This window comes from Oreochromis aureus, linkage group 10 (genome assembly GCF_013358895.1).
Source record: "Oreochromis aureus strain Israel breed Guangdong linkage group 10, ZZ_aureus, whole genome shotgun sequence".
In the NCBI taxonomy this organism is placed as follows: Eukaryota; Metazoa; Chordata; class Actinopteri; order Cichliformes; family Cichlidae; genus Oreochromis; species Oreochromis aureus.
The window spans coordinates 31,879,919-31,894,851 of record NC_052951.1 but is presented as its reverse complement, the minus strand read 5'-3'; the positions used below and the strand labels follow the sequence as shown (position 1 = coordinate 31,894,851).

The 14,933-nt window shown below is 43.1% G+C and overlaps 1 protein-coding gene and 1 long non-coding RNA gene across 4 annotated transcripts in view; one reads left to right on the top strand and one right to left on the bottom strand.

Moving 5' to 3' along the window:
- The first annotated feature begins 3,482 nt into the window (after positions 1-3,482).
- Positions 3,483-14,929, top strand: LOC120442307. Its single transcript, XR_005614659.1, has 3 exons — positions 3,483-3,515; positions 6,316-6,451; positions 14,053-14,929. It is a non-coding gene; the product is annotated as an uncharacterized LOC120442307 (long non-coding RNA).
- Positions 5,191-14,933, bottom strand: part of si:dkeyp-23e4.3 (rho GTPase-activating protein 7) — a 113,005-nt gene continuing 103,262 nt past the window's right edge. For all 3 annotated transcript variants that reach the window (XM_031750356.2, XM_039618639.1, XM_039618638.1), the window contains 5 exons: positions 11,650-11,764; positions 11,334-11,564; positions 10,978-11,207; positions 10,063-10,236; positions 5,191-6,398 (listed from right to left, as the gene is read on the bottom strand). In XM_031750356.2, the coding sequence (XP_031606216.2) occupies positions 6,290-6,398; positions 10,063-10,236; positions 10,978-11,207; positions 11,334-11,564; positions 11,650-11,764 (859 nt within the window). In that variant the 3' untranslated portion in view covers positions 5,191-6,289. The remainder of the gene's footprint in view (positions 6,399-10,062; positions 10,237-10,977; positions 11,208-11,333; positions 11,565-11,649; positions 11,765-14,933) is intronic.

Below are 14,933 nucleotides of genomic sequence, written 5' to 3'. Positions count from 1 at the left end.
ACATGTGCTGCTGCTCATTAAGACCCCGTTTCCACTTCATGCTGTTAACACGTGATCTGTCTGGATAATGACGGCCAGTCTGTGGGATTCTATGTTGGGGAAGTGTAAGCACAGAGATGGATGGATGCCACTTTTGCTTGTTGGGTTTAATTTCCAAAAGTGCAGCTGGAAAGGCCCATTGATTGGATGTCATTACACAGAGAGATCACATGGTAATTTACACCTGGCTCATCAGTGTACCCAGTGTGCTTTTAGACCCTGATTAACATGATTTTTTTCTCACCCAGAAAAGACAGAGATACAAAATATGAATTAAAAAAGCCTTGCAAAATCTGAGCAGTAATAATATTGTTGGTTGTGTTTGCGTGTAAGCCAATCTCAATGAAACAGTGTTTAGGTATTCAGCACACAAAACTCACATTATACTTTTGTATCTCACATTATGTAAGCTAACGTTAAGGTCTCCTAAGTCATAGCTAAGTCAAAGTCAACTGTAAAGTTGACTTTGCTAGCTAGCTTTATTTTAGCTATATAAAACTAGCAAACTATCTGCTATAAGATTTCATTACTCTAAAAAGCAAGTTTTAGCTATGCATATTTTGTAATTATTTACTGATGTTAAAATCAATACTCTATGACCTTATGAACTAATACAATAACAATTAATCATATCTGACTGGAATGCTAGTTAGCTATATTGCTAAATGAGTTCATCTAACATGGTTATTAAACATATAGTACTATGAAAATGGATGGTTAAGTTACTAGACCTTGTTTGAATAATTTAATAATGCTACATAAGACTTAGCAGAGCTATCATTTTGTACGTATTAGCAGGCACGCCAGCATTAGCTAATATTAGCTTTAAAAACAAAGCGACAGAAGGATTGTTTGGTTTGGTTTTTCAGTTCAAATCCAAACCTTCATAGACAATATGAAAGGGGGGCATGCTACTTCTGAGTCTGTGTTTAAAATGTGATACCAACATGTCACTGCCTTTGCTACGGAAGAGGATTAGGGCCACTGGGAAAAAAAAAAGTGGGCATGTCTTTTTTTTTTTCTTTTTTTCTCAGAATTCGGACTTTAATCTCAGAATTCTGGAAAAGAAGAAAAAAAACGTGCCCACTTTTTATTTTTTTTCCCAGTGGCCCTAATCCTCTTCCGTACTTTGCAGATGTGACTGCTAGCAATGTTGATTTGTCTGGCTTGGACATGTGAATAAGGCCTCAGTTGCACTGGTCCGTGACCATCTGGCAACCTCCCCCCGCAGGAGAAAAATGTGTGACGGGTTAGCAAATCCCCCCTCGTGATTGCAGCAGTCGTCCACAGTTGGCAGCAACTATCCAAGCAATAGTACCCTTCAAATAGTTGCTCCTTTTGAAACATGCTGAGGCACAAATTTTACTTTTGAAGGCCCTTCGCCGGTCCAGTTTGCATTGTACTTTTTCAAGTTTTACCATGTCTTTGCTGGTAGTTGGCAATTGTTTGCAGACAAGTTGGTGCTTTTCATTAGAATTATGGGCAACTGTACGGGCAATATACCAAACAATCATACACAGGTCTTTGGTGCAATGTATTTGGTTAGCTAGTTAGTTTGTAATGTTGGCTAGTAATCTGAGGATGGCCTTGAGTTTTGCTTGACTCTTTGTCTGATATTAAATTTGGACGATCTGAAGTGTGGAAAAAAAAATACATGAAAGGGCATTGCTATCAGCAGTTGTAGCATCATTTCTGGACGCGCCATTATGTGTGAGGGCAACAACAGCGAGCTGTGGCTGATGGACTCCAGCTTTCACCTCTGCTGTATTTCCAGTTTTCACCGTGTCTCATCTTCTTCAGACGCCAAACTCGTTCCTGTAAAGGAGGTTTGCGTAACACTTTAATCACACAAACTCCACAGATTGACTTAATGCTTAAAGCTGTTTTTCAGTGTGAAGTGTTTTGCATGCATTTTGACTCTAATTGCTTTCCTCTGCGTCCGCCCACCCTGCGTCCCTGACTCTGATGTATGGAAAGTCACATTTGATTCGCGCTGCTTTTCAGATAACAATTAGTCTTCACTTTCCATGACTCGTGTGGGAAAGTGGCCTTTGTTTCTCAGAAACTCAAAGTGTGAGGCAAACAAACACATTTGATGAACTTAATTATACATCACACACTTCCTCAAGGCAGCCCGCGAGCTTGTAATTGTTGAGTCTGCCTTTACCCCCCAGACAGATGTGCACTGCGGTAGATATAAAAATTGTATGTCTCCAAGAATGGCCACAAGCCATACAATAGTTGTTAGAAGACTTCTGAAGATGTCTTCCTGTGACCCATCTTTGAAGCTTATGAAAAATATAAAGTCCCTCTCCTTTCTAGTTGTCTCTTATCGTCCCATACGTCCCGGGACTTTATCTCAGTTCCTTCTCAGGCAGTAATTCCTTCATGAAACATTCATCAGGCTTCCGCAGAGCCTCTGTTTTAGTTTATTCTTTTATTCTTTTGGGTGCTGCCACGCTGCTGCTGCTGAAGGACGGCGTTAAAGGTGTTTTGACAGTCGCCGCGGGAGGAGACCGCTCGCCATGCCACCGCCGCCTCAGTAACACCTGCAGAAGCAATAACCCTCCTGCCTCAGTGGGAGAGACGATTATCATCACTCAGTCCTTTCAGCTGAAGTTTATTCCCTCTCCTTTATGTCTCGCGCTGGGTTAGAAGGACTGGGTGGTTTTAGGGCCTGGCAGTTTGATCTCCACAGGCGTCGTCACCAAGTTGCTGAACAACGTGCTCAGGTTCTGGATGGGGGCTCACCTGAGAAGTGCAGGTAAAAAGCAGGTGTCTGTACATACGGCCACAAAGATGCAATCTGTTTGTTTGTCGGCAGATTCAACTTGTCCCATTTTCTATATCATCTTCAGCATGACTTTGAAAAGCGAGGTTCTAGAGAAGCGGAATTGAGCCGTTTGAATTGTCTAAACCAGGGGTGTCAAACATGAGGCTCCAGGCCCAGAAAGGGCCGGCAAAGACTGCAATCAGATTTGGAAAATCTTAAGGAAAGCATAAATTTTCTACTTTTCAGGATAGCGAGTAAATAACTGTAATTTAACTTCTTAAATCAACAGCTTTACTATTGGCTTGTGCATACTGAAGCATTACATAAATGCATTACATAAATGCAAAAAATGATTTTCATAATTACCAATTAATTCGTTAAGCAGTGTAATGTCACGTTTTATTTTCTTGTTGTGACAGATTCCCTCTCATTTCACATTTCTTTGTTTCCCAGTGTTGATTTCCTTCTGAAATCCTTGTTTCATAAGAAACTTTTCCAAACTTTAACTCTGTTTTTTACCTTCAAAGATAAAGTTTTACTTGTACTCGTGTGTTTCTGGTTACATATTTAAATTGCACGTATTTTACTTTGGCCACCACTGTGGAGCATGACTGTAGTCTCTCTTTACAGAGCATGTGTTAGAGAGTCCATTCTGGCGAAGTGATCATCCCACTGGACCCATGTCTGCGTTTGTCTCATGAATGTAAGTCCAGTAATCTTTTTATCTTTTAACTCCAGTTTTGGTCTCCACCACCTCTTGAGGTATAAAAAAAACCCCAACTTTGTATTATGGCTCCGTAATAAGATAGTAATAGAAAATTAAAGAATTACTAAGTTATATATAGTAACCAAAGTATTACCCAAGTAAAAGCATAGTATTAACGATGAGTACATTTGGGTGATGTAAGCCAGCGGTCCCCAACCTTTTTTGCGCCACGGACCAGTTTATGTCTGACAATATTTTCACGGACCGGCCTTTAAGGTGTCGTAGATAAATACAACTAAATAAGACCAGCACGGGTACCAAAGAAAAGAAGATGTATTCATAACACACGGGAAAAGACCCAGGGAAACAGAGTTAACGATAAAAAAATAACAATAAAAACCCTGAAAACCATACATTTCACACCCGAGCCTCAACTCTCGCAGCCTGCTACCAAACGACTCGCGGACCGATACCAGTCCGTGGCCCGGGGGTTGGGGACCGCTGATGTAAGACACAAGTCATATTTGTAGCATTGTTACCATTTTACTGTTTCCAGGCTACTATATTTGAACAAATATATCACTAAACTTACACTAAAAAGTTGTATTTTTTTACTCAACTGCTCTCCAAAATCACCCTTAACATCCGGCCCTTTGTTTACACCACTGTTAGTATTACTGCACTATTAGCCTGCTGTTACTTAGCTCTAATATAGCGTGACAAATGGCTCTTACACTCCTAAATGTGCCACAATGTTTTGAATAAAAGTTCAATTTTTTTTTACATAGCACCAAATCACACAAACATTTGCCTCAAGGCGCTTTATATGTTAAAGATCCTCCAATAATACGACGTTAAATAAAAGTATATTGAGGGTCTAAAGAGCATCAGATTACAGGGAATCTTTAGTAGGTGGATAAAGTCCAGATTTACTCTTTTATTATGACTCTCTTGATAAAGTCTGTTAGGCATCTGAAAATTCAAGATGATTTGGTATAATCTGCTAACAGAAGCTTACAGGTGAAGTCGTAGAAGTACCAGGTTTGTTTGGATGTTCATGTGGCGGTGACCAGTAACCACTGCTGGTGGTAAGAGACTGCACAGGTTATTTTGTGATTTCTAGTCTTGGCCAGCTTCTTGAACCTTCGACCTCAGGTTCATCCAAAGTTCAGCTCGTGGTGTTTTAGCACCATATGGAAGAACAGACTTGTATGGAAATGAAACCACCTGCAGGGACTTCTGTTTTCTCTCGTTTGCATCAATTACGTCTCTTCCTTAAAAGCCTGTTTGGACCGGGGCACGACATCTTTGCCCCGAGAAGTATTTTTACTTCACGTTTCTGTATTATCGCGTTTATCAGCGATTTAACCATGTGATCTGAGAGATAAATCAATAAGATATGCAAATTAGCCTTATGCAAATTAGACATGATTTGCATAAAACCTTGGGTGTTTGTGAGGAGGAGGAGGAAGAGGTGAGGGTTGGAAGGTTTTTTTGGATCGCACTGCCAGACTTATTAATCTCTTGTGCTTCAGTGGCGCAGTGTGGCACCTCATCTTCACGCTGCCTGCTGTTTCCCCCGCCTTCCCGCAAAATTACAGTCGGTAATATGTTTGGCACTCAGACGAGTCACAGAGGAGAGAGAGGGGGAGAAATAACAACAGGAAGCAGGTTTGAGGAGAAATAAACATTTTAATTAGGTGTTTGGCACGGATAGGTTTCACACACAAAGCCAGGAATTAAATAACATATCTGGATAGAACATTTGTATTCAGATATACTTTAGAAGTTAAATAATCTGATATAGAATTTGATGACTTTTCCATGCAGTATTCAGGTCAAGCAGGCTTTAAAAGCAACACTCGAAGATCTGTACAAGAATAAATACAAATTAAAAAAAAAAAATCCTGGAGTTCGGCCTCCGAGTTTGCACCACTGCGGCGTCGGCGTCGTCCCGTGTAGAGGTAGATATCGCTCGTCTGCGAACCGTCACAGGAGCGAATTTAGAAGTTCTGGTGATGGCAAAAAGTGTGTGTAGGCATTAGAAAGTCCACTTTTTTACAGCCATTAACGCCCTGGAGTCACTGCCAAGCTTGAGAAAGACTATTTGCTCGTCTCTCCTCAGATTTTTCCCGATTGGTTTAGCCGGACTCTTTCTGGAACCCTCGAGCCGACTTCACAGCTTTCGATGTCCTTTTTAGGCATCCAGGACGGCCGCACGTCGTTCATTTTCTTTGTTCTCGGTCACAGGTTTGATGCAGCAGCCGCTCTCTGGTGGCTGAAAGTCTGCTTCCTGATGTTTTCTGTCCTCGCTTCCTGTCTTTGTCCCGGCAGCTTCCCCTGCCTCCTTCTCTTCCTGCCGGTGATGCCATTATTCCAGAAGTCACACTTGCTCCTTTTTTTCCTCAAAGTCAAACCAACCTCAGCTTTTTCACCCTCCCATCAAAACGTCCTTTGTCAAAGCTCGCCATGCTTTGCATTTTTGTGTGTCTGTGTGTGAACTTGAGTGTGAAGCGTAACAGGCACAGCAGGGAGTGCAGAGGTGCTGCTGGCAATCCGCAAGGTCACCCACAGTAAAAAGCAAACATATAGAGAAAACTCCAACGGCAGAGTTTTAAAACTTCGAGAAAGACGCAGGACAGCGACGGTGCGGTCCGCCCCGTTTTGTCCTGCATTCTGCTTGGTTTGCAGTTCAACCAGACGTGAAGAGGAGGAGGAGGAGGAGGAGGAGGGCGAGCGCTCCAGATGAGCCTGACTTTCTCTGCATGGGCTCATATCTTTGTTTCTTTGTACTCAGCTCTGAAGGAGTCTTTGATGGCCAGCAGGCCGGAGGCCAGGCGGAGTCCGCTCACCTTGCTGTGCCACTCCTGCGACCGACCCCTGGAAGATAAAACACAGAGGAGGTGTGTCAGCGGGAAAAAGGTGGGACACAGGTAAAGATTACACCATTACAGGCACACAAGTGACATCATGTCTGCTGCTGTTCATTTTTGTAACCTCCTGCGTTGTGGCGCCACAGCAGGGACAAAACGCAAGTTTATGATTGTGTAAGATTTCAGGGAGACGCAGCAGCAGTTTGAAAAGATGACACTCAAAAAACATGCTCCTAAATCAGCTCTGATGAGGTTTTGCTTGAGTGGCGAGACCTGTCGTTCAGGACATACCCTGGTGTACTGGTTCAATCATCTGATTTTGAACTCGAGTCTCCATCAATGGCTTTAGATCAGGATTCACATCAGGATCAAAAATAGCTTCAAAAATTTGGAATAAAGGCTGATACACACCGAGCGCATTAGGAAAAAACGTTAAATTCAGAATTTTACAGCTCAAACTTGTCGTGTAATGTGTGGACACACTGATCTCGCTGCAAAAAAAATAAGAAAAATAAGAAAAACTGAGCTTGATCTAGAAAAAAAATTAAATTCATCCAATTAAATAGACCAAAAAATAATTTTAACACAAAAGAAATGGGCACGGATTTCACGCGTCGGCATCAATAAATACTGATGCCATACTTTTTAAAAAAAAATGTAATTTCAGTTTCAGTTTCACAATTTCATCACGGTTATTAAAACCTGAGAGATGGAGGCCTGCAGGAATCAAAAAATCCTTTTTGATTTTGAAACCCCAAATGACTGGATCCTGGGATCGGTTTGGGCATTTTAGTCTATCGCTTTATCACAGAGAATTAAGTTTTAATATCTTTTATTATGTAATTACTGTTTTTTAAAGCTATATTTTGCAAATGACTTATCGGGGCCCACCTGCAGTACCTGCATAGGCCACCAGGGGGCTGCAGTTTTAGCCAGTGCACAGACAGTGTCACAGAGGAAGTACTGCCCCCCTTCCGTTTTTTTAGACTGTTAATGGACGTATTTCTTTGCTGGATTTCTTAAAGCTTGGATTCAAATGAGCACCAAGACTGTTTCAAATGTTGGTAAAATGTTTTATGGTCTTCAGTTTGTTTGTTTTTTAGTCAGTGCAGGAAGCATGGCAGGCACATCAAAAACTCAAAAGTCTCTGTCCTTATGTCTGACAGCGTTGGATGAGACGACAAAGAAGGTATTCAGAGATTTTGACTGAGGTATGAAGTCCTTTAAATACATTTCTGCAGTTCTTGTTTATAAGTTCTTCTATTCAGGCTTGTCATCCAAACCTGAGTAAGAATATCTGGATGGTAACGCAGCATCTGAGCTTCGGCCTGAAAATCCATGTTGCTTTCCCCGCTCCCTCCCTCCTCTCGCTGAGGCTGTAATGTGTTTAATTTCCTCTGGAGGCGATAGGATCTTCTTCACAGCCCTGTACTGTAAAAAGCCCCGCTGACCTTGATGCAGTGGATCTATTGTCTTGCCTTGAAAGCTAACAAGCACTTAAAATTAATGCCACAGCAAATAAGCCCGAGACAGGCTGGCGCATCACAGACGTTTAGATGAGAGGAAATTAAACGCGAGAGGAAGTCGGACAAAGGGAAGAGTGAAGGCACTCATCCCTCTGGGCGTTTTCACTTCTTTCTTACGTGATCACTCTTGCGTAACAGGAGCGCGAGCGGGCCGATGTTTGCCTGGAAATGAAGCCGATATCACTTCTGTATGCGCTCTACGTCGCTCTGGATAACAGTTTCAGTTTCACAGGCGGCTCTTTATTCAGCACGTACTAATCAGAAACAGACGCGAGTGTGTGATTGTGCGCTTCTTTTCACTTCAGTCGTAATGGGCCGACTGAAAAGCCTGCTGAGATAATCACACAGTGAGAGATCAAACCCGTCTTTGCTGTTCTGCCCTCCGTTTCATGTAACAAATCACCATTTTCACTCTTTGGAGTTCATTTTCTCACATGGGGACAACATTCAGGGAAAATTAGGAAATCAAAAGTGAAACGGTAGAAAATCCTGACGAATTGCAGTCTTTGAAATGTTATTTCTGATACTTGTGGCTCTATGGACAGCATTGATTGGTCTGGTCTTTATCAAAAACTGGATGCAGTTCTATAGACATGTTTCTGGTTCCCAGAGGATACATCCAGAGCTTTGTGTCGGAGCTCTGGTGTATAACAGTTTTCTGGGAGCAGCGATGCAGGTTTTCCACCTGTAGGTTGATGTTACTTATTTTGTAGAGCTGTTCGTGGTTCCCAGGGGATGTACCCTATTCTCACTTATGGACTGCCATGAAATGTGTGCAGAGATGTTTCCCGAAAGAATGATCATAATCACGTTGGCATTATGAATTCTGCTCAGCACCGCTGTCCTAGGTCTCATGCCAATACTACACGCAGAAATGAGTCCATGACACCAATGTCAGTGTGGTAATTCCTCTGGGAACCAGGAACAAATGTACATGGCAGTCTGTCCTCAAGGATGGAGGAATATCCAATGATACCATTGTAAGCAGCTGAGACATCACTTCTGTCGTCACATTTAGGACACCGGAGCGAGTGGGATGCATCCTCTTGGAACCATGAAGACCTGTTGCAGCTGTTTAATGCAATAAAATAAAAACTATTGGTGTTTTTGTAATGTTTGAATCCACTGCAGGAGGAAGAATGAGTCACTATTACATTTTTGAGATGTTCATGGTTCCCAGGGGAGATACTGCACCTACTTTTGTGTCTTATTTTATTCCCAGAGCAGTGCCACAGTAGTTATTGAGACTTTATATGGACAAAAAAAACCTGGTCCACGTGCACATTACGCCTATGGAAACCCATGCAACGAAGCTCCTGGTGCACAGTTTCTGTGATGATGTTAATGCCAGATGAGATTTTGAGCCCTTAAAGCATCCAAATTCCAAGATTAAAAGGTGTGGCCCAGTTCTTTTGTCCATCTATGAAATCTTGTGGAGCTGTTCGTGGTTCCCTGAGGATTTATTATAATAATGACAATAATTTATAATGTCTCATCAGCTACAGGGTGGATCACCATTGCTTCGTTTGTGAAGGTTCAATAAAAAAATATGAAATCTCTCGACCAGATCAAACTTGGGAGCTTACATATGTGCAGGATTTTGGCAGAAATGCGCCTCCAACACAGTGAATCAGTGTCGCTGCCTACAGCACCTTCCCGTGTAGTTCAATGACAGGGATGAGCGCTACAAGAGCGCCACTGCCACCTGCTTTCTGTCGCACGGAGGGTTAGTTTCATTTAATCAGCATAGACAAATGGAGCTGAGGGCTCCGCCGAGAGTCAGCCTGATCACGTAAGCAGCAGAAAATCTGCAGCAACTTAGTTTCAAAGGGCATGAATCATGAGGAGGAGACCTCCTCCTCCTCATTTTCATGTGCTCACCTACAGGGTGGAGCTGCAGATGGGTGCTGGCAGAGGTCAAAAACACAGAACGGGCTCAATTAAGAGAGATAAGATGGACTAAGCGCTCTCTCCAGATATTTCTTTTAATAGGCTTCTCACGGCCTTAAACCCTCTCGGCCTCTTTGTAGTTACTGCACAACTCAGCCTTCAGCCTTTAAGCTTAAAGGACCGTTTGGCCACTTTACTGTAAACAAATTTAAATGCTTTCTACTACCAACTCAGATGTTTAAAACGTCTCCTCACCTCGTATCTGTCCGACAGAGGTGTGTCAGTCGGGTCTTCCTGATTCCTGTGGGCTCCAGCAGGTAGAGGCAAACGTGGGTGTGGACCCTGATCCCCTCCGCCAGCACCTCGGGGAGTTCGGTAGACACAGAGGAGAGGTACGTCAGGCCGGAGGACGGGTCTGCCTGCCAGATCCTGAGGAGGGAATGAGTCACGTTACAAAGGAGAATAAGATATTTCTGAGTGTTCAAAACTGCTTCCACAACATTATTTTTACTGTGTGGAATAATCCGCCGCTGAAAATAGTCCCATCTAAATGCATAAATCCCACCAGATCATATCAGGTATGCTCCAACCAAACTACAGTCACCCTTCTTTGTGCTAAATATCATTTTTATTTCCTTTCTGTTTAATATGTGTTGAAAGTCCTGCTGTAAATAAATGCAAATTTGCTTCAGTTTAGGGCATCAGCTGGGGAAGTTATTAAGCGTTACACCAAAGGTGGTTAAAATAGACCCCGATCAGCTGCTTTCAGTGCTTTCACTGGGTTCATTGGGTCTCTGTGAGGGATTTGGTGAAAGTAAAGGACCTCGTTTGAATGCATTATGCAGAAGTGGTGATTTTTAGTTCTTAGTCGGGGGTAACTCTGAGTTCATGCTCACAGAGGCAGGGGAGTCTGAAAGAGAAAAGGTGCACCAGCGACACGGGCCAACTGTAAACACAGATACTGTCATGTCTCATCTGACTTCAGGCTCTGATTAAAATTTCATCAACCCCCCCATTCAAGCCTCACGCACACAAAAAAGTATGCTGTGTTTCAGTGTAACTCAAAGTGACACTTTGAGGGTACTTTCAGCTTCGACTCCCCCGTCCTCCCCGCTCTGTAGAGCTCAGCAGGTCGAGGCGAGCGCTCGCGGGCTCGCTGTGGCTCATTACCTGATTAGCAGGTGCTCCTGTAGGGGCTGCGAGCCCAGGCCGTGACCTTGGCCCTGAAGGAGGTAGCGGTAGACGTCTGCGTCCTTGGACAAGGTCTGGATGACTGCGGCCTGATGAAGGCCTTCCTCCCACAGCTGCTGCTCCCTCAGCAGCCGGTGGAGCAGCTCCCCCTGTGCGGCGTCCACCTCTACGGAGCCTCGCCACATCCACAGCGGGCAGCTGTCGTCCATCTGAAGATGAGCAGAAATGATAAATTAGAGGCGGGCCTTAAGGTTAACTCCGAGCCTTCATAGTGCGACAAAGAAACCGTGTGGTGATGTCACTAACCCCCTTCCCCATACCCCACACACATTCACCTTCTTGTAGGCCAGCTCCACGTGATCTGGAGCCGGGTGGCTCTCCCAGCCTCGGCTCTTCTCCCTGGCTTCCTTCAGGAGTTGCTGAGTGCTCAGCTGCAGTTTGCGCCTTCTCTCCTCCAAGTCCTCCTCACTGCCGCTTTGACTCGAGGTAACCAGGCCTCCTCTGGACTCCTCAGCGAAGACGTCATCACTGGTGGTTAAACTCTGTCCGGGCCAAAACTCTGGAAGCTGCAGAAAGATGATTTAGATCTTTTAATCTCTTTATAAGCATGAAAATACATTTTTAACGTCCTTTGGATGGGGTTGGTGGTACCTGGAACAGTCTCTGGACCTCGGTGATCATGTTAGCCAGGCCCTGGGTGGCGGCCAGGTTCTCGCTCAGGTCTCGCTGATCCGGGCGGCCCAGGCTGTACTTCCTGTGACCCGACCTACAGCAACGACACCACAGGTGCAAGTTCAACATCCTGTTATCATCTCCTATAAGAGGAGTACTTTAAGTGCTCGGGGTTGGTCACCGAGAACAAAGTTGGTTTTCCTTCCCAACTTTCTCCCAACTGTTTTTTCAGCAGGAATAATCCTTCCATAATCGTTCCCTTGCTCTGGTCCTCCACCCAGCATCATGCCGTCAAAGCTTCTTGTTTTAAACTTTATGCCACTGTCAGATTACAGTCATCAGGTTTCACAAACAGTTTTATTCATTTGGGTTTTTATGTAGGAATATGGTCAGATTGGCAGGAAGATTTGTAGATTTGAGTCAAGTAATTTTTTGTTTTGGGGCAAAAACATTATGAACGTTATTATCAAATTAATTTAACGCCTTTTTTCAAGAATCCACAGAAACCCTGCAACTCTATACTTTTTGGTTTTTTGGGAATGTGTCAGCGTCACAGCATTTTAGGCGTTGTGCATATACCAGGAATTACCACCTTCAGAAGGTCGTGTTTTCTGGAAAACCTTTGCACTGAATCGACTGAGGCTGACTGGATGTATTCACAGAAAGTAGTTTTTCCTTTCAAGTTGTGTTAGTTTGTGGCGGATAAGAGATGAGCTTTTTTTTTTTTTTAAACTGAGAAATTACACGGTACTTCCAGCAACCTCAGCTGGTCAGATGCATTAAAGAGAGTATAACTCTGTGGGAGTGGTGAGTTCTGTCAGAGCAGAAACACCAGATGAGATTTCATAGATCTGTGGGAAACGGCGGCGAGCAGCAGTCTCCCCCCACCCCGAGTTATTGTTCCCAGCACAAAGTGTGACATGATTTCTGACGGGCCGGGACTTTAGCTCGAGGGAGAACGGGAGGCACAAAGTGCTGATTGTGTCACTTCCATCATCCGTCCCGTCAGCCTGAAGGGAGGAAAAGAGGCAAAGTGGAAAGAGGAAGAGGTGGAGATGAAAAGGAAAGGCAGGGAGGGAGGAAGAAGGTAGAAAAGCTGAAAGAAGGGTGATTACAAGAGACGAAAGAGGAGGCAGAGGAGGAGATATATGAGGAAAGAATGAGTGGAGCGAGGCTGGAGAGAGAAAGGCAAAAAACAAAGCACAAGGGGAGACGCTTATTTGTGTAGCACCTTTCAACAAGACGGCAATTCAAAGTGGCTTACGTAAAAAAGGCTGAGAGAAAGAAAGATAAAACTTACACAGCAAGACAGGACTGACAGTTGTAGTAGGTGTCAGCCTCTTACTTTATGAAAAAACAAAACAAAGAAACAAACAAACAAAACAGACTTTTTTTAGTCTCAACGTGAAGCTTGTCTCATGTTTCATCACCGACGCTGGTCCAAAGATGCCCTAAATAGCAAAATGCAGCTTCACTGTTTGATTTCCTGAAGGTACAAAAAACCAACAGTTTGTCTAGTTTAACTCTGGTTTAACAAAACTTTAACAGGAGCTGAAGTGGTTAAAAGGAGAGGCTTGCATTACAACCAGGGTCTCAGACAGACACGTCCTAAGCTTCATCACTGCTGTCAGGACAGTTTTATTTTACTCTCAGTTAAACATCGCTTCGCTTTAATTTCTTTCTAACTTTCTTCAACTTTCCTTTTTGGGCTTTTTGAAACATAAGTCATAGCAATATTTGACTTTATAATCATTCAGTCTGATTCGATGTAAATCAGTTTAACTCTTCTGGTTTTCAGTTTTCCTGGGAATTCGCTGTTTGTGTCAACCCCCCCTTTTAAAATGAATGAAAACCACTTGTTGTGACATTATTCATGTGATTGAACGTAATTATCTGTGTGACCTGAGACAAAAAAAATTAATCTGAAACGCAAAAACTGTGTTTTATGACCATTTTACAAACTTTTAGGACTCTGTGTAAGGCCGATGATGAAATCTGCACTGAGATTAATTTTTATTACGCACATGATGAACCCTTTCAGAGCCTTAACTACTACTGAACTACAGCCAACAAATCACTGCTGAACGTTTGCATTTAAAAAAATACATTTACTCTCTAATACCGGACACGTGTTCAAAAGCGGCACAAGCCAAGTCATGAGCTTTCTATACAATTACAGTGGATCTTTCCTTAAAAAAATGAACTCTAATACTACAGAATATCATCAGTGCATCTAGTTTTTCTGTTTTATGAACCACATTCTCAATATGAAACAGATGAGGGGCAAAAAATCTACTTATTCCTCTGACTGAGTGAAGCTGAGGTCAGATGGAAATCTGTGGAGCTTATGTAATAAGTTCTCCGTGTACACTCTGCCGACAGGTCTTCACTAACAGACAAGAGACATATGAAGAAGATGAATCAGATCCAGAAGTCATGTGACCTGTGAGAGCAGAGAGCTTCGGAAAACTGTCATCCAGCACGGAAAAATGAGGAAGAAAAAGCACTTTTGAGCACCTCAATGAGCAACCTGCCCTGTATACTTTCAGATAAACAGGCACAGGTGAATTGTTGGTTATTAGGGGTTAAAATGGTACCTACAGAGACTGCAAAGCTACCAAATTGGATCGATTATTAAAAAACTGTAAGATTTTTGAGAGACTTTGGTCTTTCTTACGAAAAAGTTGAGGCTACTTTAGTTTTACCTAATTTTATCACAACAGCATTAATGTCGTCACCTCATAGAATGCTAAGGAGGACAAAACGATGCTCGGTTTTATGTTTAAGGACACACAGGACGAGACGTGTCAGAAAATCTACTCCAGGCAAGATATCAAATAAACGATTTGCAGTAAATGAGCTAAAAGCTGCAAAACAAGCTGCTTAGGAGAGGAACAGCTCAGAGAAATCTCCCAGTTCTTCTGATCTTCATCTTCTTTCATTTTAGGCCAAAACCAAAGCAACACACACACACACACACACACACACACACACACACACACACACACACACACACACACACACACAGGCAGAGTGGACTCCACACCTCCAGCTCTTTATGTAACTGCTGTTAAAACTTACATAACTCTGACAATGTGGGTCAGACGCCTCACGCCCTCCGTCTCTTTCCATATTGAGATTGTGTGACTCCTCATAGTTAGTGAAACGTCTGATGTCAGTTTTTAAAAGGCGCTTAGAAGAAGCGATGAGGTAACCGATGCCCGCTGATGCCCAGAAACACATTTTAAGACCGTTTTCTTGGC